We start from the raw sequence: 23,153 nt of genomic DNA on the forward strand, positions 1-23,153 counted from the left end.
TCTAGTCCACAGGTAATGTTGGATTTATTCCTCAATACCTTCTCTTATGTACAGACCAGTGTTTTTCTTAATTCTTGTCACAAGGTAAGCAGTGTGGGCTTCCATTCGTCTTGTAGTAAACTCTGATATTATGAAGAAATTCATGGGTTTAACTCATTTCATAAAATAGATTCAATAAGAAATGTTTGCTCATTATTTATAAACACGTTCAAGACTTTGTCTACATGTAATGTGATATTTATTCATTAACAAAGGGCATGAAATAAAATCTATAGTACCTCCGGTCGTATTCATAAATCTAACTATAGCTCTTGAAGTACCCAAAACGAACTAATTATCAATTGGCATAAAAAAGAATTGGCAACTATCATGGCATCTGAGGTCACAAAGGCGCCCGCTACCATGCGTTAGTGGGATTCCATTTCTCAATTTTACCATAATTTGGGTCGGTCGGTGACTCCATGGGATTTGACACTACTACATGAGGTGGGATGGCGTGCGGCCATGGCTATCACATGCGCGCAGCTAAAGAGAGGTGCATCATCCATGCCCACCTTGTAGTTACTCCCATTTTGTGGAAAGTGTCTTATATTTATAATTTTAGTGTGTATAAGTATCGTACATTAAAAAAAAAAACAGATAAATATAAAATTCACATGAAAATGATATTTTTTTAAAAGTAAACTATTATTTTTTTAAAAAAAATCGCGAAACTTGCACAATACCTTAAGATTGTATTTAATATTACTCTTAATTTTATCTAGCTCTCGTTAAGATGTTCATATGGATCAAAACTCTATATAAACTGCTAAGCTATAGATGCCAATAGGAAAGGTCGTTGGGATTCCTCTACAGCTTGTATTTTTTGCCAAAGAATTGAAAGAATACGTAATGTAAAATGTGAGACACGAAGTACATATATCTTGGAGATTATATATAAAATATTGATGATATCTCTGTCAGCACATGGATCGCGTGCTAGCTTGGCTGCAAGAGCAAGATGTTTGGGTATGTAAGTGCATGTGGAGGCCTCCGATTAGGTTAATTCCGATGGGTTTTAACAGATCGATTTTCAATCGTTCGAATATTGATGTCACTCATAAGCTATAGAAACAACGTTTAGAAGTTAGAGATATGTGAGAGGCAGGGTTGGAAGAATTGCGGCATCTCAGAGTACGGATACGTGGTAATTTTATTATCTCGTCTTATTATAAAATTTCATATCATTTAAAATTAATGCTTATATAAGCAATTTTAATTACATGACATATTATAATGAGATAAGAATACATCATCATCCGTATTATAGAAATATCCAATAATTTACCAATTTAATCTATGGATGCTTTCATTTGTAGCATTCATAAGAAAAACCTCAAAAAAAGAGTCCAGTAATTACTAGTTTGAAGAGCTTTAAAAAGAGAAATGATAGTTGTAGTCGTGAGTGCGCAAGTGTCATGTAATCATTTGAAAAAAGTGAATAAATATAAGATCTACATAAAAAAAATTAATTTTTTAAAGTGGACCTCACTCTTTTTCAAGTGATTGCACAACACTTACGCACTCTATGACTGTATGTAGCATGCAGTACACTTGTGCGCCCTCAGTACCAAAGAAAATAATTGCAGTCTTAGGTCATGATGGTTAGAATTATATTTTAGTTTATCATAGTAGTAAAATTATTTAGGTTAAGATATTTTACTCAATTTTGAGAAATGAGAAAGAAAAAGTTAAATAAAAATATTATAAAGTTAAAAAATCATTTGAATATAATTTTTGTTTTGACATTTGAAAAAACAATATTATTTTTTGTGTTTTGTTTGAGAGTTTGAAAAAGTTGCAATAATTAGATAAAAAAAATTTGAAAATGAAATTATTTTTTGTTTGAGTGATGTTTGACAATGAAATATCTAAAAATATTTGAGAACAGTTGTGCTGCCAAACAAACCTTAGTCCTGTTGTTTTGGAAAAGAGAAAATGGAAACATATAGAGGCAAACTTCAACAATAATATTGGCATCGTTTCGAAGTTAATTATTTATGTTAAAAGAAGTTTTATCATGTACGCTAAAAAGAGACAGACATTTACTTTAATATCATGTCTGTCACTATAATATCATGTTAGATCACTACTTATCTCAAAAATTTAAACAGATAAAATTAAGAGATAAATTGAAATGTCAAACAGTACGTGATGAAGAACATAGTAATAATGGAGACGTGAAGGCCGGTTATAAGCACAAGCTAATTCAAAGGAGAAAGCATGGTGTTGTTGCACGAGAATTACTCCATCGGTTTGGCCTTTGCGGCTTGGCAGCTGCATTTTCCATAAGCTACATCTTAAGGAAGGCTAAGACCTTCTGCCATGAGTGTTGCTGTGATGCCTCCAAGGATTCGAGGGTACTCATGCAAGGAAATGAAGTAATGTTGATTGATCCATATTTCTCATTTCCTGTTATTCCAGCTCATACCATGCGTCAACATGATTGCTGATCATGATCAGAATCTGCCATTTATGACTAGATTATTATATGTTTGAAATGATGAAAACTGATATGGATATTGAGTTAACTGGCCTCAGATGATCAATCAGTAATAAAAGATCACAAAGCTTAACTGAGTAATTAATGCTTATTTTATATATATATATATATATTATGTAGTAGATATGGAGTTATGCGATTGTCATTTGTCATCTTCTTGTTCTATATATGTATATAGTTGATGCATGATTTATATATCTACGATAGAATAAGAATATCACCTCGGACTAGATCTCTTATTTCTCCGGTCAATTAATCCATTAGCCATGGCACTGCCCTTGTCATGTTTAGGGCATGCATGCTTGATGATGAGTCGTCCCCGCAATGCCACTTCATGGTTGCCTAGGATCACATCTACTTCCTGACCATGGTTCCCTTATTCAGTGGCAAATCTCTTTTCCATAATAATCCACGCATGCATGCATGCAGGGTCAAATCATACGAGGGGCAGTACTGGATAAATACAATAAAATTGAAGAATCCTGTTCATGCTGACATGTCACTTGGTGACACATAACAGTGCCACATCAGCACATACAAAAATTCCTTTACCCTTATAACATCGATCACTATTTTCTATTAAATAATGTGTTTGTCATGTTTTGCATTTTTGTTTTACATATATGGGTTTTTCAAATGAGTAATGATATACGTACAATCATTTTTATAACTTTTTATATAATCATGTTTTAAATTGATCAGAATATTTATGTAAAACGATGTTATTTTTATAAATTATTTTATAAAATTCTCCCTCAATTAAAATAGAATTGAATAAAAAATTATAAAAATAATTATATGCGTATCATTTCCTTTTTAAGCAGCACAATATCTACCTCGAAGGCATTATTACTATTTGCTGACCTTTGAAACCGATTCTGCATCCTCTTGAGCCTCTGGCCATATCAGGGTTTGGGGGCACCACCCTTTTTGAAGTTATTTTTTGTCATTGAAATTTGAGGATCTTTTAATGCATGGGATTCATGTTTGAGAAATGCTTTAATTATAAAAAGATCTCACAAAAGTAAATACACATATATATATATATTTTTAAATAGACTTAATTCCATTCAATGAAACTGAAGTTATAACTGCGACTAATCAATACAGAAAAAATCCAGATTACTAGCCAAACTGCTCAACTATGAGGGGCTCCCCCGCCCATAAATTTCTTTATGATGGACATTGTTTTAACTTCTAAATACTCTCTATTGATAACAGTCAATAGAGAATGCGCTCTGTTAAAAAACAAAACTGAAATGACCTCTCTTCTGAAAAAGAGAGGTACTCACACGCTCCACCCTCCAACGAGGAGGAGTACAAACACCCACCTTTCTCCAACGCATGAGTGAGATAGCCACCCACCTTCCTCAAAAGGAGGAGACTCCACTACTATGGACCTCAAGTTCAATAACCTATTTCTTATTATTTATAAAGTAAAAACAAACAAAGTACATAAAAAGTAAAATACATGATCCAGTCTAAAACAAAAACATATGGGCCCAGTCTTAACACATGGGCCCATTAAACCACAAAGCCCAAGGACCAAGTCTGATTGCAAAAGGAGCTAGGGTTTCATCATATACTTTTGCCACCGCCGACTCCCTTCCTCAATGGGTTCACTAGCGCATGGGCACCGGCAATTGCAAGCGGTTCACTAGAGCTGCACTTCGGCAAGATCACCGACTTCTGCACATTTACTAGTCAACCATTTCCGCTCCTATCCCGCACGCAGGTCCCCCCCCCCCCCCCCGGCGGCTGAGGACCTATACCACCCTGCACCTCATTCTGCCACTTCAGAAGCCGTCGTTACCTTTTGGTAACGTCCACCGTGTATTGATCCTCTGTTTTATGCTCTGAAACCAGAGCATTTTCAAAAACCAACAGACTGGGATCTTTCTCTGTCCACTTCTCCAACCACTTCTCGTGCGTGAATAATTGCATTTCAAACTCTGTTACCGACCGAAAAAAGGGACAGAGAGAGGGATGAACCACCGGGAGTTTGGGCTATGTGCATGAGCCACGGCATGCCGCCATCACTACAGTCCACCACCAAGCAAACTTATTCCAAAACCAGACAAAGCAGAAAAACTAGCTAGACGAACAATAAACCAGACAAAGCAGAAAGACAGAGGGGGGGAAGGGAGAGGGAGAAGTGAGGGTGGAGCTTAAAACTCTTATAGACATGACTAATATTGCTTAATCCCTTGCCAATTCCTTCACCCACCATTGGGTTTGGAAGGTTGCCTCGTCTACTTCATTTTGCCCAACACTATATTTAATGTTAAAATTCACATTTTCTACAAGCAACATTTAATATAATTGGATTTACATATTGTGTTAATCTTTCTCCAATAATATAGAATGTTTAGATTAATTTTTTTTTTAATAGAAAATCTCAATCTCTACGACGCAATTGATTAGAGCTGCACATTCTCCTAATAGGAAAGGCTTACCTCACACACCACATACCTCACACATCCATCTAACAAGGAAGACCAACATGCAATTTATTATTTTGTCATTTTATTTAAATACATGTACACATATTTAAGCATTAAGATAGAATGATAAAAATGATAAATCACATATTAATTAGATAGATGTTTGTAGTATAAGTCTTTCTTATAACATTTCTCGATAATTATTTCCTTTATGATCGATTTTACCAGCTTATATAGCCCAGCAGTTAACTTCAGGCTGAATAATAGAAGCTAGGATTCTAATTTCTGGCTACATTCTGATTATTTTATGGACCAATCTATATAAAAATCCCTAACTTCCAGTACTAGAAACATTTAGGCATGATTTGGATCGTGAAGCCATTTTAGAGAAGCCACTCGAAAGATTGAGTTTGAGAAACCACTCTGCTGTCCAATCTTTTGAGTGGCTTCGAGCTCTCAAATGAAGATGGTTTTTTTTTTTGATATATCTGTTATATAAGTATACTTTTACTTCGATTCTTTACTTTATGGTTTTTTATATCAAATTTAATGATCGGGAAAGAAAGATAAACATATATATATAATGATCATTGCTATATTTATTGGGAATTTAATGTTATCTAAATAATTATTGAGCAATTACAAATGGCTTTATAGTATCTGTTTTATGTTTCGACTTCTCTCTCACCTTAAATTCTAAACTTCGATTAAAAAAAAAAAAAAAACTCTAAAGAATCAAATAGTAATGCTAGATGTAGTCATAAGGTTTGTAAGCCATGTGCATTCTGTTTCAAATAGAGTATGAGTCATTATTAAAAAATTAATTTATTTTATATAGGTCTCATAATTATCCATTTTTTTTTTAAATATACAAAACTTGCACAGTTTAAAACTGTAAATATCATTTCTTATATATACACACTAGAAATGAACATGTTCTCTTTTCTTCTTCTTAATGGCGTACGTGCACACATCATAAACATGCTGCATGCATTGTGTATATATATATATATATATATTGGGAAATGCTAGTGATATTGGGTTTTGATATAATTTTTTTTATTTGGTAATTAAGTAAGTATTTTTTTTTTAATGATGATATGATTTCTTAAAATGTTTAAGAATATTAAAAAAAAATTGTATGACATTTTGTCTTTTTCAAAGGATTTATAGGACTACGCCATCGGTGGGCGTAATAGGAATATTTTTTTGTTTTTTGGGTGGATCAACGTAACCCAACTATCCTTGTGGCTGAAATTATCGTTTGTGCCATTAATGAATCACATGATAATGATGCATACGATGTTTACGTACATTAATTAGCTAGGTTGATCATTTTATTCTTCGGATGGATCGAATCGGTAGCTGTCTTTAATTATTGCAGATAAGATAACCATGGCTGACCCTTTCTCTCATTTGATTATGAAACATGATGAAGAAAGCACTTCCTTCCCCTGGCCTTTTTTTACTCGTCAATTAACAATTACGTTATCGATCATTAGGTTATACGTATCTGATCATTGCATGCAAATCCCACGTACGTACGTACCAGGAAAATTCATATTTATTTTTGTGGATCAACGTACGTAACCCAACTATCCTTGTGGCTGAAATTATCGTTTGTGCCATTGATGAATCACATGATAATGATGCATACGATGTTTACGTACATTAATTAGCTAGCTAGGTTGATCATTAATTTTATTCTTCGGATGGATCGAATCGATCGGTAGCTGCATGTCTTTAATTATGGCAGATATATATATATATATATATATATAAGATAACAATGGCTGACACTTTAATTTCTCTCATTTGATTATGAAAGGCGAAAGCACTTCCATCCCCTTCTTTTTACTCGACCAACTAATTAATTATATCTTCTTATTTTCCCGTAACTTCACTGTTTTTAATGATAGCTCTGTCCATTTCTTTATTTTTAAATCCAGATATTCTAAAATTTTTCTTTACAAGTTAATTATATGAGCTGATCATGTAATATAAACGTCGGAATTTAAAATTCTTTTTTATCGTGAGATAGATCTGACTACATATCACATTAATTTAATTTATAAGCTTTCTTTTTATAATTCTATTTGAAAAGTAATATTTATGGTTGTAGTCGTAGAATGCATAAATACTACGTAATCTTTTTAATTTTCAAGCATGATTCATATATGAAAACTATATATGATTAAAATAGGCTTATAATCAGAACGATTTCGCTGCATATCTCTCTCTCAATATATATTATTTGTTACTCTTTGTTAGTTAGATGTGATCGGGGGTTATTTTGTTGGGAGTAATAATATTTATATTACTCTTTTATAATTATTTTATAATTAACTTTTAATCAATCGATACAATCATGTCATTTCATTAAAAATAAAATTTAATATCACAAAACAACGCATGCATCCATCTATTTGACGTGGAGTTGTAAAATTATTACTTGTAAGTACTTAGTTTGTAAATACATTATTTATTTTGAAACTCAATATAATTATAAAAAAAATTAAATAATAATATTTTTTAAGTTAATCAATATGGGCCTAAAAACGTTTTAATAAGCGATTTTAAACTTGATTAACTTAAGGAAATATTTTAAAAGAGTAATGCTATATACAATCATAGAGTGTGCAAGGATTGTGCAATCACTTTGAAAAAGAGTAGAGTTAACTGTTAAAAAATTATTTTTTTCATGTGGGTTCTATATTTATTTACTTTTTTAAAGTAATTATATGACATTTACACATTCATAACTACAAATATCATTTCTCAGTTTAAAATTATGCAAGAAATTGATTGCATGGTGATTCTAAGGTAAGCAAGAGGTGTCAAATTTGGATTAGAATATTTTACAACTATTTGAGTCAAATCATCGTAGTCTTTTAGCTTATGTAGTCGATCGGCCTTCTTACACTCACGTGTCTGCAAGAATGCTCATTGGTTTTGAACAAATTAGGCAAGTCGATACATACGATAGGTGAAGGAAAGACCCCTCATTTCATATTGTTTGGGGATTGAACACAAGTCTGATCAATGATTAGAGAGGAGGGGTGGATAAAAGGGCTACAAATGGATTTAGGAGTATTTGTATGAGTCGTATGTGGTGAGAGTTGCATGCATGGTAACCAAGGGGGTTCATGTCTATGTTAGTTTTGTGGAGTCTGGTTTGTTAGTGTGTCAACTCAATTCGATAAGGATACGTTATAATTTTTTTACAAATTTTTAATGAGGATTAGGCCATGGAACGCAAGCTTGGGTCAATAGGCCCAAGTAGGATTTTCCCTTTTTGATGTGCGGGAAGCGCCAAATAGAAAGTTTGATCAACATTTGCGCAAAAGGTCACTTAAGCAAAACTCATGCAAAGAGTTCACTCAAAACTCGCTCGATAGGTCACTCACGTAAATATTGGACAGACATTTCGCTCAAGGCGGGCTCAGCACTCCGCTTTGGTGAGAATTAGAATTTTTGTTATGTGACACTATAAATATGTACTTAATGAATAATATAGCTGGTTCTAAACAGTGAATTTAGCCCTAAAGTATATTTTGTGACTCCTCAACATTGACGACGTGTTTTGTATCAGCCACATTCCTCACCTCCTGTGTGGTATCCTATGAAACAACAACAATGAGGGCTTGGGGAAAGGATTTGTTTTGGGGGGGGAGGGGGTCAGGTAGACCTCTAATGCCAAAGTAAGTGTTGTGGGCAATGATTGGAAAAAGGAATGAAGGAGCAAAAGAAGAAGAGAGAGTCCCCTTACCTAAGCCTGGAAATGAGTTTGTATACCTAGCTGAGGTGGTCCCCTCCTTACTATGGCCAAGTGCAGTTGTACCAGTGCAGTTGTACCCTTCCCCTCGTCTGCACTTTGCATCGGGTGTAGGAAGTGCGTCCACTATCCAAACTCCTGGGCCAGGACATGGCTCCTATCGTTGTTGTCACTTGTGGCTGTCCCCATACTATCAACACAACATGATCTCCTATAGGTAGTGATACGTGTGGTCGCTCTGACGACCCTCTCCTTCTTGACACTTACTTCGAGGGCTAGGCCCAAGTCTTCTCTTATTACCTACGTGGAGTTGGGCTACACACCTCATAGGAGAGCCTAGGGCCTTCACTCACCCCACCAAGGGAAATTCTCCTTTCCAATCAGTATAATAAAATCTTCTACAACTCTATAGAAGTAAGCACGTTGCCTAAACCACGTTAATTTTACAGCATGCAATTGATTTGTTTGTATTTATTTTTTACTTTTATGTTATCATTTTCACAACAATCTATATCCTTCAAATCTTCAAATTGAGCTGATTTCTTCCAAATCACACTAATAACATAAGAAAGAATGATTGACACTATTAAGCCCAAGCAGTGAATGTCCTCCTAAACAAAGTAACCTCTCATCTTCTATATCTGCTTGATGCCAAAATACTTTTATGTATGATATATATGTATGTATACACAGATGAATCTCGTTAACATATTTAATATTTAGAACTATATTATTCATAAGGATTATTGAATATAATTGATTAAAAAAATGGTAAGAATAAAAACCGGTAAACTTAAGACATTACAAGCGGTTACTGGGAGGTGACATGTTGGTTGTCTACATTAATGGAGTCAGTGACCCATTTACATCAACACCATCACCACCCTCATAAACAACGTCAATAATAATTGCTGAAAAGAAGTTGCGGCTTTGCGGTGGAAAGGCCTTTTCAGACAGCAAAGAGACCAACGAAATAGGGTCCACTCCAGTTGCTGATAGACCAAACCCATCCTCCTTCCCCCCTACCCCCCGAACTTCTTTTTTATTGGTAAAAATGTTCAATGATTTGGCCGCTAGTGTATTTGTATGTTTTTTGGGTGTTAATTTTATTTTAATTTCTATCAAATTAATTATTAATAATTTTTTTTCATCAAAAATTAAATATTTTTTAATAAGATTTATAAAATCATCTGAAATCATCTCAACATTTAAATACAGTCTAAACAGAAATGCAATAAAAAAATATAGTATTTTCTTAAAAAAAAATGAAAATAAATAACGTTACTTGAGTTAAAAGTTTGTGATCTGATTAATATAATCCCAACTTTTAAAATAAAAGTTGAAGTTCGAAACCGTCGTCTCTAAATTCATTTAAAAAAAAAAAAAAAATTCATATGAGAGGGAACAATATAAAGTGGTTCGAACGTGCGTTGGATGAGAGCAGTAGTGTGTATGCAGGCAGAGACACGATTGCATGCGCCGCGCTACTAATTTCCCTACCTAAGACAAGTGAGAAAGAAATAACACATAAAAAAAAGGGGGGAATTTAGATGCAAAGATGTGGTGATTGGCAGCCTTTCCGCAGTCTTTCCCACAACACCACACGTAAGTAATATAGAATAATAAACCCAATATTTTAGTGTTAAAGTCAATTTCAGATCTACTTCGTTCGTAGGCAGACTAATTATTATTTTTTCATCGTTTTTGTTTTGTTTTTGTATGTTTTGTTCTCCAATGCCAATAGCCTTTGCAATTATATTGTCTTTTATTATTATTATAAAATCTAGTCGGTGTTGTATTTCCTTTGTTGTTGTCTGTTTGTTTTGATTTTTTTAATTTGAATTATGAATATATATATATAATAATAATTATACACTTATATTTCTTTATATATATATACACTTATATATATATAATAATAATTTTCTTTAAATTTGGATTAAAAAAATTGAAGTTAAAAATGACATTCTTGTATAATTAAAAAAAAGGGTTAATATTTTTATAAAATTAAATTATATAATTATGTTGATTGATTGAATTTAATCTATTATTTATAAATTATATTATTATTTTTTTATAAATTTTTAATTTCATTTTATCTAATGAAACGAGGGACATCCACACATATCGATAAGTAATATTTATGGTTATTTATTGGATGACAGCTTACACGCAATGAGCGTGGAAACAGACCGAAGTTATAAGTAGAGGCGAATGTAGCATGTACGCTCACAACTGTAGGTGGTCCCACACCATGATGATACCTCGCCGGCAATCACGTGGTCCAGATGTAGGTAGATCACCCACCGTCACTATTCCCCCACTTCACACAAATCACCATCCTCCACGTGGCCATTTTCACTTTTGGTCCAGACAAAATTCCCTTGTACTTTAATTCCATTATTTAAAGCCTATCACCATCTTATTTCCTATATAAAAATTTTATTTATAATTATTTTTATATATTCTTTTATATATTTTATTAATATAATTAATTAAATTATTTTTTAAAATATAAAATAATTATTTTAAACAATCACATTAATAAAATATATAAAAATAATTATACGTAACATAATTCTTTTTTAGTGTGCTACTAATGACTTTAATGGTGCAAAGTCTAATGCTAGAAAATTTATTTATAACAAATAATGCTTTCAAAAAGTTTGATAGTTCCAATTATTCCTTTATTGAATCAAATTGGATCATTTGGTGAAGCAAAATGATAGAGTAATGTTAAATATAATTATAGTTTGTATAAACACTATTACTCTTTTTGAAAAAGAATGAGATTTATTATTAAAAATTAATTTCTTTTTCATGCAGATCTCATATTTACTCATTTAAAAAAAAAAAATAAATGTATGATACTTGTATATTCTATAACTATATGTAACATTATTTTGAAATTTTATAACACTTAGGGCATTTGACTTGGGCCAATTTCTCAAATTTAGATATTCTCAATCAATTCGCGTATATGCATAAATCTTTCTCAATATCCTCAAAAAATAATATTTATTAACACAAAATAAAGAAAATGGGTGAATCAAGTTACTATACTATTTTGTTACAATTTGGTTATCAAAACTTCCATATGATGTAATCCAATGTATATTATAAGATCTAATTAAATATTCTTGTCAAGTAGTGATGTTTTCTTCCTCATCCTCATCTTACTTTGAGAAGAGACCTTTTTAATAAGAAGCTTTAGGATATCGATTATTAAGGTTTATTATTAAAGAATTAAAAAAATAAAATAAAATATGTTTCTATCATGCATTTTGTCATCTCAAAACACTGACCGATGCAATATATTTTAAATTAGAAAATTTTATCAATAATTATAATTTCATGTATATAACCATATGTTTTAATGTATCGGTTATTAAAATGGTGAAAATTTTGAAATTCACATAATGGAACGACTACTTATAATATTGTGTATAAATTTATACGTATATGTGACACTACTCTTTTAAATTTATTTATATTAATTTGTAATTATGATAATAAAATATGAAAATAAAGACTAGCATTTAAATTTATATATATAATTAAGATCGTTTACTATTGTATAGGTAACATAAAAAATAATTGCCCAAAAGAAATATATGAAAATATAATTAAAATGCTATAATGTATTGAAGGAAGGGTTCACGATAAGGTAGGTGGGGGGGACGTCTCCATCATAATATAACTCAACATGGTCTCATTTATGTGAGAGCACGTAAAACGATAAGATTCGTCTTGGGATGATCGGGTCGGGTTCAAACTACAATAATGCCCGACACAACGCCCGCTCAATCTTTTTGGGTGTTTCGTTCGTGGGAATGAGTGTCGGTTCTCTGGTCTCTCTGTTCCAGTCCAGCGCTCAAAACTGTAGCGTTTTTGTTTTCGAACACTTGTTTCGCGTCGGTGTTTTTATTTTTAAATTTGCAATATATAAAACCGCTGCCATGGAGAGCATTTTCTTTCTGGTACAAGCTACTACCCATTCTTTCCCTTCATTGTTTTCCCTCTGGCTCTCTCTTACGTTGGTTTTTGCATTCTTTTCTTTTGGGAGTTCCAGGGAGAGCAGTGTCCTGAACTGGGTTCCATTCACATTCTTCCCAAACTAGCTGGTTCGGAATCCCTTCCATTTTTTCTAGTTCAGGTACAGGCTGTGGTTATCAGAATTAGTGCTTCTTCTTTTGATAGTTGGGTTGTATAGGGTATTTTGTTTTATCCAGAGATATGGTTCCTTTTCTGATCGTAAGCTATTAATAAAAAAGAAAGAAACCGAACGAAAAATGGTCGTTCAAAATGGTAGCTCGGATTGTTTTCTAATGAGTATTGAAGGTTGTAATGTGCATTTTGTGATCACGTATTTGTATATTGGATATTCTGAATTTGAATACTGAGATTTGATGAAACACTAACTGCATTTACGAAGTAGGGACAAATTATGAGCAAATGATTCTCTATCCATGGTTAGAATAGCAGGTTTCATGCGTCAGTCCGATCTATTATTATTACGCCAGTAATAACAATTAAATGCTCTGTTCTTCTTCTTTCTACTTTCCATTCTCAGTTTTGTTTTTTTTTGTTTTTTTTTCTGCGCGCCCAAACACACGCGCGCGCGCGCGCGCGCACACACATATATATATATATTTTCTTTTTTAATTATTATTATTTTTTTCCCATGTTTTGACATTTTTTATTTTGCGTTTACATAAGCTGGGAAAAGGTGAGAAAACTCTCTTCGCTTATAGACCTTGCAGAGCTTCTGTTCTTCGGATCAAGTTTCCCAACTTTGAGGGTAATATTTTGTTACCACACCACGACGTAACTCGCCTCTAGAAAGTATAAAATTCGATAAGCTTTATATAACACGTTTTATCTATGTGTATTTAACAATATAGAAGGTTAGATTTTGTCGGTTGAGGCTAAATTGTAGTTCTTTTGTTATGTTCGATGCAGTTGGGTTTTGGTTGTGTCAGCTAACTCAATTGAGTTTATTGGACCACACCTTATTTCATTTTTGAAGAGTGAAGGATTGATCCATCATCTGTGGATAACACGTTATAAATTCAAGGATATTCCTAGCAAAAGATATAAGAAGATGGATGGTTGAGAAATCTTTGTTATTTCAGAGGAGATAACTCCACATTATGATTCTATGTCTATGTAGAAATCTTTATTTTTTGTCTTTTGATTTGATACGCGCAGAATGGCCTTTGCAAGATTAGTCCAATGGTTAAATCTTCTAGCATGTGCATTGCTATTGCTCAAAACAGAAGGCTTTAATGTAGGAATTACTTATGTCCAGACTGCGGTAGCAAAAGGAGCTGGTGAAAAATTTCTTCTGAAATAAACTGATTAAAATTAATCCTTTGTTATTGTCCTTTCAAATCTTCGTTTTTTATGGTCCGGAATCGGGTCTGTTCTGCAGTTTGTTTGGATGGAAGTCCACCAGCTTACCACTGGGATAAGGGATTTGGTGCAGGAATGAATAATTGGTTAGTTCACATTGAGGTTTGTCCTTTTTCCATACCCCATGTCACAATGGCATAATGTGATAATATGTAATCAAACATTCAATGTAATCCAAGTGTTGTATGTTTGATTACTTTCTTTCAAATGTAGTTCTGAAAGGACCTTACAATTCCACTTATAAAAACTTAGGTTGTCTTTTTACAGTTCCCACTTGGAAGATATGAATTTAATCATTTAATTTGCATCCTAGCATTTTCCTTTACATGTGGGTTGGACCCCCTTAATAAGTGAGCTTAATACATGGAATATATAATGAAATGAGTAAGTGTGGAGTCTGGCTTGAACTTTAAACCTTTTGATAACATGTCAAGTCATCATTTATCTAAAAAACTTAAAGCTGATAGAAGCGGTGAATTTATTCATTTAACCGATAGTTTCACCTGCCTTTTGCTCTGTTTCACAGGGAGGTGGATGGTGCAACAATATAACCACTTGTCTTTCTCGTAAGAACACTCGTCTGGGTTCATCTAAGCAAATGGCCAAGGAAATTGCTTTCTCTGGCATTATGAGTAAATATCGAATGTTTAATCCTGGTATGGCTTAACAGTTTATTGATTTAGTTAATCTTTTTCAGCTTTTATCACCCTCGATTCTTCCTGAGCTTTGCTTACTGATGAGATTTATAAAAATCTGATTTAATATCCAGACTTTTACAATTGGAACAGAATCAAGGTTAGGTACTGCGATGGGTCATCATTTACTGGTGATGTGGTAGCAGTCAATCCAGTAGGTTTCAAGTTTTAATTTCAGGGAATAATCTGATTTCAGTGTATCCTGTGTTTTATGTATTTGGTGGGGTCTTAAATTGAATAAAAATTTGATCAGGCCACTAATCTGCACTTCAGAGGAGCAAGGGTTTGGCTTGCTGTCATTGAGGATCTGTTATCAAAAGGAATGAAAAGTGCCAAAAATGTATAGCACTACGACCATTTCTAGATTTAACCCTTCTCTAAAGTCCTCGTTCCTATAACTAGTCAAGACTTGTAACCACAGGCTATTCTCTCTGGTTGTTCAGCTGGTGGATTGACTTCTATTTTGCATTGTGATAGCTTCAGAGCTCTCCTACCTATAGGTGCAAAAGTTAAATGCCTGTCGGATGCTGGTTACTTTATTAACACGTAAGCTCATATCCCTCACCTTCTATCTTGACCTCATATTCGGGAATGAGAGTTGGTTTAAGGTACACATACCTGTAATTTGACACCAAAACATTGTGCAACAGGAAGGATGTTTCGGGAGCACAACACATTGAAGCGTTCTTTAGTGAAATGGTTGCAACACATGTATTCATGCTCTCTCTCTCTCTCTCTCTCTCTCTCTCTCTCTCTCTCTCTCTCTCTCTCTCTATATATATATATATATATCTGATGATTAACCATTGCTTTCATGATTTTATGGCTTCTGCCATCTATGCTGCTACGAGTAGGCAGTTTACTCTTTGGTTCTATTTTTGGTTGCTTGCTCATTCAAATCACTCTCTCTATGTCAACCGAGGCAAAAGTTGCCTCTTGTTCATGCAAAGGAGAGCTCCCTTTTATCAAGCTTGCATTAGATCCAAAAGGCAACATATGATTCTTAGTTTTTTCTCTTTTTTTTTTTTTTTTTTTCAATTTTGGTGTAGGGTTCATCCAAGCATTTGCCTTCATCATGCACTTCAAAACTGAGAGCAGGGTTTGTAAGTGCATCTATTATGGTATTAGTTTTGCACCTCGCCATCTCCTCTTCAATTTTAAGAATAATTCTAAACTATACTGTAGTGTTTCTTTCCCCAATACATGGCGCAGCAAATCCGGACGCCAATATTTTTGGTAAATGCAGCCTACGATTCATGGCAGGTAAGCTCATTCTATTTGGTGATAAAGATGACTGTTTTTTGCAATTCTTTCAAATTCCATATATTGAATGCACCATTCTTCCTCTGGTTCTAGTCTCCTGCCATGAAATTTGTACATGCGATAGGGTTTATTGCTTTGGTGATGAAATTGATGTATAAACTGAAAATTGGAAAAAGCTGCCTCATTAGAGTTGAGACATATGAACATCTTCTAGAAATACTATTATATATCTCTGCCTAAAACACAACTTTTTTTGGGGGGTTTGGTAACATTGTGCAGCTGCTCTTTTCATTATAGAGGATAAAAACTTATTGAGCAACACTTCTGATTTACTTTATAAACTTTGACGAAGCAACTTCGGACCATAAATTCTTCCCTAATACAGGATGCCATAATAATTAATTTTTTCCTTACAAAACTGGAGCCTAGGACCAACCCCAGTCCACCCACTTCTTTGCCACCTGATCCAAGGCCCTGGAGCCTAGAGTAATTTACTCGCTTCCCCTAGAAATGTCAATGTTTTGAAATTTGGAGGTGTTCTTTGATCAACTGAGATTTGAAGATAGGGCTCCTTCACACTACTCTAGAATGAGGAGCACGAAGAGCTTTTGGTTTGGATGGATGCCCCTCTCTATGACAATCATTTCTTGGACCTTTTCACCGTCTGCTTCTTGCTCTCCAAAAAAAAAAAAAAAAAAGAAGAAGAAGAGAGATTTGAAGATGGTTTTCCCCACCTTCAGAAAAAAAGAAGAAGAAGAAGAGAGATTTGAAGATGGTTTTCCCCACCTTCAGCATGATATGACTTTGTTTAAGCAAAAATCTGAGACCTTAAAACTGCTGATGATAAATTGTAGCACATATTTATAACTTATTTATATTCATTTATAAAACTTAGTGATATATTTCTTTCTTTCATTTCTCTAACGCCTGAACTCAATTTTCTCTTCCAGATAAAAAACATTTTGGCACCTGGTGTTTCTGATCCTCACGGCTACTGGCATAGCTGCAAACTTAATATAAAGAACTGCTCGCCTAGCCAGATCACAGCCATGCAAGGTGAAAATATTGTCGTAATAACATTTTGAAGCTTTTAGGATAGTGATAATATATCTAAATCTTGACTTGAGAGATATAATCTGGTAATTCGGTCTAATTATCAGAAAAAAGAACCAAACTTGGCTTCTTTCTGGCTGACCCTGTCTGCCATTTCCACAAAAAGGTTCTAGGGACAAACCTAGAATGGTATCTTACATGATATTCTACAGCATTGATAACAACTCAACTAGTGGAAATTTTACTTATTATCTTGATGTTTATTTTCAGCTTTTAGGCGGCAGTTTTTAAAAGCATTGAGTGCTTTAGGCCCCTCTTCATCCAGAGGATTATTCATAGAGTCTTGTTTCGCCCACTGCCAAACAGAAACGCAGGAGACATGGTTCAGCAGCGATTCTCCATTGCTGAGTAGAACAGTAAGATGTGCAGCTTTATCATTCTCCCTTTATTCATCATTTCTGTTGTCCATTATTCGTGAATGAATATCTTGTTTTTAATCTTCTTTTGGCGCTTCAGAAACTAATCCCATTTTTCTATGAAAAAAAAAAAATGTTCTGCAGACAATTGCAAGGGCAGTTGGAAACTGGTTTTATGACCGAAGTCCCTTTCAAAAGATAGACTGTCCTTACCCTTGCAACCCCACTTGCCACAACCGTGTTTTCGATACAAAGGAACACCCAGATTTATAGATGCATTATGCCAAGATAAATCATTTTTTATTTTTATGAATTTTAGTTATCAGCAGCATGAGAGAGTATATATATATATATATATATAATTAGATCTAATGATTGATCAAGTCTTCTGAATAAGCAAAAGGCTCCACTTCACTAAACTTGTGTGCAGGGTGCCTTCCATCATTGTTTATGTAATCGATTATTACTCAATAAAATTAATGCACCAACTGTTGATGGTTTGAGGATGATCTTGTGTTCTCTGGTACTGATTTAAGTGGCTACCCAAAAAAAGGTGCTGGAGTGTAAATTTTTTGTTTTTCCAAAGAACAATATTTATATCCACAAACATAAATTAAGAAAAGAGAAAAGAGGGAAGAAAAAATACATGGTTGATCGTTAATACATTGTACCCATGTTTGTCTTCAAAGCATAAGAAACTTTTATCGACGTGACAATCTCATGTAAAGTCATTAAGAAGTAAGATGGTAGGAATAAACATGGTGTTTCTGAAAACTGAGGAACTGAGGTGACAAGGTGGATTCTTAATCGATGGTGCAAAATGCTAGAAATTGATCATTTTCATCATGCTCGTCTTCATAATTTTCCCAGCTAGACCTCATATCGACCCACGATTCAATTTGGGTAGGTGAAAAGAAAGGATGACAGAGATTAACATCCTTTCGTTTCACTTCTTGCAGATTTTTTTCTCCTTTTGGCCATACAGGAGACGGAGATGAAAATAAAAACAATTGAAGAGGCTAATTGAATGAAGCTTATATCCTTGGATGCTTAATAATAACTCTACGATTGTCTCAGAAGCCAGACAGAGGTGGAGGACATATTTGACAACGAGGCTATCCAAATCAACATCAGAAAGAACGATTAAGTGGCCTGATGGGTTTAGAGCCTTTTGATCGAACCTGAGGATACGAGGAACTCTTGAGAGGTTGAGGTTCTATATAATATTGTGGTCATCCACTTCCTTTGCATCTTCCCTTAAGACTCTTCTCACTAGCGTCCCCTTTATGATCTGACCTCCAAAATCTGGCGCAGAGCTCGCACCCTCAAATTTATGAGGCGGGTAAAAAACTTTGAAATGACCAACTCCAATAGGCTTATATTGAATGCATGCCTAATTGTTGAGGAGTATCGCAATCATAGCTATCAAAGGACTACCGGCTGCCAGGAAGCAATGAAGTTTCTCCATCGTCCTGTGGCATATATATGATATTTACATGGGATACAATCAAAGATTAACTTGTCATATACCAATAGATGAGAGAAATACCAATCCAAATGAAGCTTACAATCAAGATCCCGTGTTCTGTGGGCCTATGAGGAACTGTACCAACATACTTAGTCTGCCAGAGGGAAAAGAGAGAAAGCATTAAAATATTTAGGAAAGCAATAAAGTTTCTAGAAAAGCCAGAAAATGCCTATGAGCACATTGAACAGCAGCTTATAGTAAAAATTAGACAAAATTGAGACATTATGGAAGCAAACATTGAGCCAGAAATCACCTTAAAACAAGCTCACGGCTGAAAAGATAATTAATGAGCCAGTACCATCTCATGGTATACAAGCAGCTACTAGAAATCTGCAACAGCAAAGCAGACCTAATGCAATCAATTATGACTAAAGGCAGACATGTAAGGACTTTAAGAGGCTGTTTGGATTGAGAAACCATCTCATCTCATCATTACAACTTTTCCAAATTCCCACATAAAATATAATAAACAATTCAACTTTTTCAAAACCAAATTTAACTCTTTCAAATCCCAAAACAATAATAATATTCAAAAATAATATTCTAACAATATGTTATTCAACTTTCATCTAAAACCACGTCAACTCATCTCAGTATCCACACAACCCCTAAAGTGGTTGCACTATATTGAAACAAGGTAACTATATTTAGGATGGATAAAGACAACAATGGTCATGGAAAAATGATTCGACCAACCTCTGAAGTACAAGGATCGTACTTTTTTTTTTTTGTTAGCACTGAGTGTCCGAAACAGCGTCTCGGCTAATCCCGGGAGCGCACAGGCCCTCAGCAAAGAGTTTCTTGCAAGTACATCTCTGGTAATTAAAGGGGAAAATCCCCCAGTCCAATGACCCTTAGAGATTGTTTGCACTCAAGGGGATTTGAACTTTAGATCTAGAGGGAGCATACCTCCAAACCCAATGCCTTTACCAGTTGAGCCAATCCCTATGGGTTAAAGATCATACTTAAATTTGGAGAAGAGGTTGCCAAGGATTGTCTCTACCACCAGATTCCCTAAGAGGATAATAAAATCAAGAAACACATAACTAAAGCATACTCAACTGATAACCTAGGAGAACATGGTCAATCAAATAAAAAATAACAAATTTGTTTAAATAAATCGGAAAAAGAAAAGGATTTTTTCACACCCCAGGGACAATAATATGTCAAGTACAAATTAAAAACCCAACCTCTTGAAATTTCCACATTAATCTTGATTTGCAATTGTTGAAGACTGATGCCAGCCATGAATCAATGTAGTATATGTAATTTCATCTAAAGGTACTCCTTTATTGGACATTTGATTGCACACTTCAAATGCTTCATCTATCTGCCTCTCTTTACTATATCCATTTGTCAAAGCATTGTATGTGACAGCATCGGGAAGAATTCCACTTTCCGCCATCAGATTTAGCATCTTAGTTGCTTCTTTCATATTGCCCAATTTACAATACCCATCAATGATGACAGTGTATGTAATTTTATTAGGTTGTATGTTATGTGAAGACATTTCCAGCAAGACACTTTGAGCTTTATCCATCTGGCCCAGCTTACAAAAACCACCAATTAGTGCAGTATAACAAACAATATTTGGCAACAAACCTTCCTTTCTCATTTCATTGAGAAGGTCCTTTGCATCTTCAACACGGCCAATATTGCACATTCCATGTATCAGAGAAGAATATGTGTTACAAGTAGGTGGAATACCATTGCTTTTCATGTCATTGCGGAGTTTAAAGGCTGCAATCATATTCCCCTTTCTACAGTATGCTCTGATTAGTGTATTATAAACAACAAAATTTAGCTCCACTTTCTTAGTAACCAACTCATTGAATAGGTTTTCACCCTCTTCAATTCTGTCAGCTTTGCAATATCCATCTATCATCACCCCATATGAATAAACATTGGGAGCCATACCATTTCCTTTGCACTCATCCCAAAGCTTAGCAGCATCATCCACTTTACCCATATTACACAATCCATGAATTAGCAAATTGTAAGTATAGGTATCTGGTTGAATTCCTTGCTTAGCCATCTCTTCCTTAAGCTTGAAAGCTTCCTCCACTTTCCCCTCTTTGCAACACCCCAAGATGAGTGTGTTGTATGTGATCTTATCTAATACCAAACCCCTCTCTAGCATCTCCTTGAGTAACCTAACAGCCTCTTGCATGTTACCTGCTTCACAAAGTCCATGAATTAGAGCATTTGAGGTCACTATATTGGCTGGGAACCCTTTGTTCACTAAACTAAACCAAAGTTCAACTGCCTCTGAATGCTTTCTGTCCTTACAAAGTCCAACAACCAGTGTTGTAATCAACGAATTACTGGGTCTAAAGCCTCTAGATAGCATCTCCTTAGTGAATAGTAGTGCAGAATTAAACCTAGACTTCATACATAACCCGTGAATGACTGAAGTATAAGCCACCTGGCTTATGGATAACCCTCTCAATAACATCTCCCTTAAAAGATGCTCAGCTTGTTCCATATAATTACTCTTGCAAAAACCCTGTATGAGAGAATTAAGGGTAACTGAGTTAGGAGCCATTCCCTTGGATACCATATCATCCCTTATCTTCAGTGCCTCACTAATATTTCCAGTTTTACAATGCCCGTCAATCAATGTATTATACACAACCTCATTCGGAACAAAGCCCCTGTCAGACATTTCCTTCAAAACAGAATTTGCTTCATCAAATTTCTCCAGCGTAATAAAACCATTAATAAGTACACTATAAGTTATAAGACTTGGGTTCACGTTGTTCCTTAACATCCTCTCTCTAAACTGCAATGCCTCCTCTAATCTCCCGTTCTTGCATAAGCCATGTATTATATTATTGTACGTGACGGCATTTGGGGCAACACCCAACTTCTCCATTTTCAAGAACAACCCAATCGCTTCTTCAACCTTCCCTCCCTTACAAAGGGCATTAATTGCGGTACTAAGCAAGTAAACATCCGGAGAAACCCCTCGACACATCACTTCAAACACTTCACAACTCTTCTGAAGCTCATTTGCTTTCACCAAAGAACTCAGAAAAAAATTGCAAGTCCTCAGAGAAGGAAACATGCCCTTGCTCGCAGATAACCTAAGCACATCGATAGCAAAACCGAAACCGAGATTCTTAAACTGGGTACAGTAAACGTGAACTAACATATCCAATGCCTGTACCCCAAGAACTCGCTCGGATGGCGAATTCAAATCTGCCATCACAGTGGCAATCTCAATGTGCCGATTTTTTGTGCTGGCAAATAAAACGGGCATTTTACCATCAATCAAACGGATCAAGAGCAATCTTGCAGGCGAAACCAGATTCGACACAATAAGCAAACGAATTAAAAGGCAATAGGATCTCACAGTAAATGGAAACCTAAAAGCTTCAGACGCAAAATAGAAGAAATTCAGAGTAGTTTTGGGGTTCAAATTGGACTTCAAAGATAAAAATATCTGATCAAATTCGGAAGGAGATAAATGGGGAATGACTGATTTACACATGGAAGTATCTAGAGATGGGTTCGAGAGGATAGTAGATACCCAGTTGGGAAAACTCTGATTGGGAGGCTGTGAATGGCTCTGTCTCTGGGGCTGTAATGGCGGCCGATGCTGAGATTGAGGAGGTTGTTCTTGGTGGTGGTGAGCGATGGAGGTGACGCAGGTTAAGCGGCGGGTGATGGAGTAGAAGATACGGGTAGGTTTGGTGATTGGAAGTCTCCTCAAATCCATAGAGTACTGAAAGAATGTGCATCTAGAGGTTTTTGACTTTGAAAGCGGTTTTTAGAGTAAAGGTCGATGAAAGGAAGCCATGGGTTCGGTTGCTTTAATCACAGGATGTAAATGAGACACGCTGACAGAAATATTGGGTTTGAGAGAGACAGAGAAACGGTCTTCGAAATGGGAAAAATCATCTTTTCCTCTTGTTTACCTGCCCTGCAATGGAGGGGAGGCAGCGATGTAAATGTGAACTCAGGGTTTGACAGAGAGGAAGAAAGTCGCAATATCGACCTATTGGGCCTAGAGAATGGGC

General features: G+C 34.8%; 2 protein-coding genes across 20 annotated transcripts; one reads left to right on the forward strand and one right to left on the reverse strand.

Moving 5' to 3' along the window:
- Positions 1-12,534: 12,534 nt before the first annotated feature.
- LOC122289486 (pectin acetylesterase 8-like) lies at positions 12,535-18,109 on the forward strand. Of its 13 annotated transcripts, none has more exons than XM_043096513.1 (15): positions 12,541-12,741; positions 12,834-12,917; positions 13,481-13,872; positions 13,973-14,094; positions 14,196-14,278; positions 14,703-14,832; positions 14,946-15,025; positions 15,125-15,211; positions 15,293-15,417; positions 15,522-15,582; positions 15,921-15,992; positions 16,057-16,134; positions 17,085-17,190; positions 17,458-17,603; positions 17,748-18,109. In XM_043096513.1, exons 4-15 carry the CDS (start codon positions 13,974-13,976, stop codon positions 17,874-17,876), a joined length of 1,218 nt encoding a protein of 405 aa, XP_042952447.1. In that variant the 5' UTR covers positions 12,541-12,741; positions 12,834-12,917; positions 13,481-13,872; position 13,973; the 3' UTR covers positions 17,877-18,109. The 13 variants fall into 13 exon arrangements, with proteins under 13 accessions (XP_042952443.1, XP_042952445.1, XP_042952447.1 ...); XM_043096512.1 differs by having other exon boundaries at positions 13,481-13,606; positions 13,724-14,094; XM_043096514.1 differs by having other exon boundaries at positions 13,481-13,562; positions 13,724-14,094.
- A 126-nt stretch (positions 18,110-18,235) lies between these two features.
- On the reverse strand, positions 18,236-23,096 carry LOC122289485 (pentatricopeptide repeat-containing protein At4g19440, chloroplastic). 7 transcript variants are annotated; one of them, XM_043096504.1, is made up of 6 exons: positions 20,322-23,095; positions 20,041-20,145; positions 19,828-19,932; positions 19,385-19,461; positions 19,153-19,225; positions 18,236-19,075 (listed from the first exon to the last, which is right to left on the reverse strand). In XM_043096504.1, exon 1 carries the CDS (start codon positions 22,850-22,852, stop codon positions 20,339-20,341), a length of 2,514 nt encoding a protein of 837 aa, XP_042952438.1. In that variant the 5' UTR covers positions 22,853-23,095; the 3' UTR covers positions 18,236-19,075; positions 19,153-19,225; positions 19,385-19,461; positions 19,828-19,932; positions 20,041-20,145; positions 20,322-20,338. The 7 variants fall into 7 exon arrangements, with proteins under 7 accessions (XP_042952438.1, XP_042952441.1, XP_042952437.1 ...); XM_043096507.1 differs by having other exon boundaries at positions 19,850-19,946; XM_043096503.1 differs by having other exon boundaries at positions 19,828-19,946.
- Positions 23,097-23,153: the final 57 nt, after the last annotated feature.

Source organism: Carya illinoinensis, chromosome 12 (assembly GCF_018687715.1).
Source record: "Carya illinoinensis cultivar Pawnee chromosome 12, C.illinoinensisPawnee_v1, whole genome shotgun sequence".
In the NCBI taxonomy this organism is placed as follows: Eukaryota; Viridiplantae; Streptophyta; class Magnoliopsida; order Fagales; family Juglandaceae; genus Carya; species Carya illinoinensis.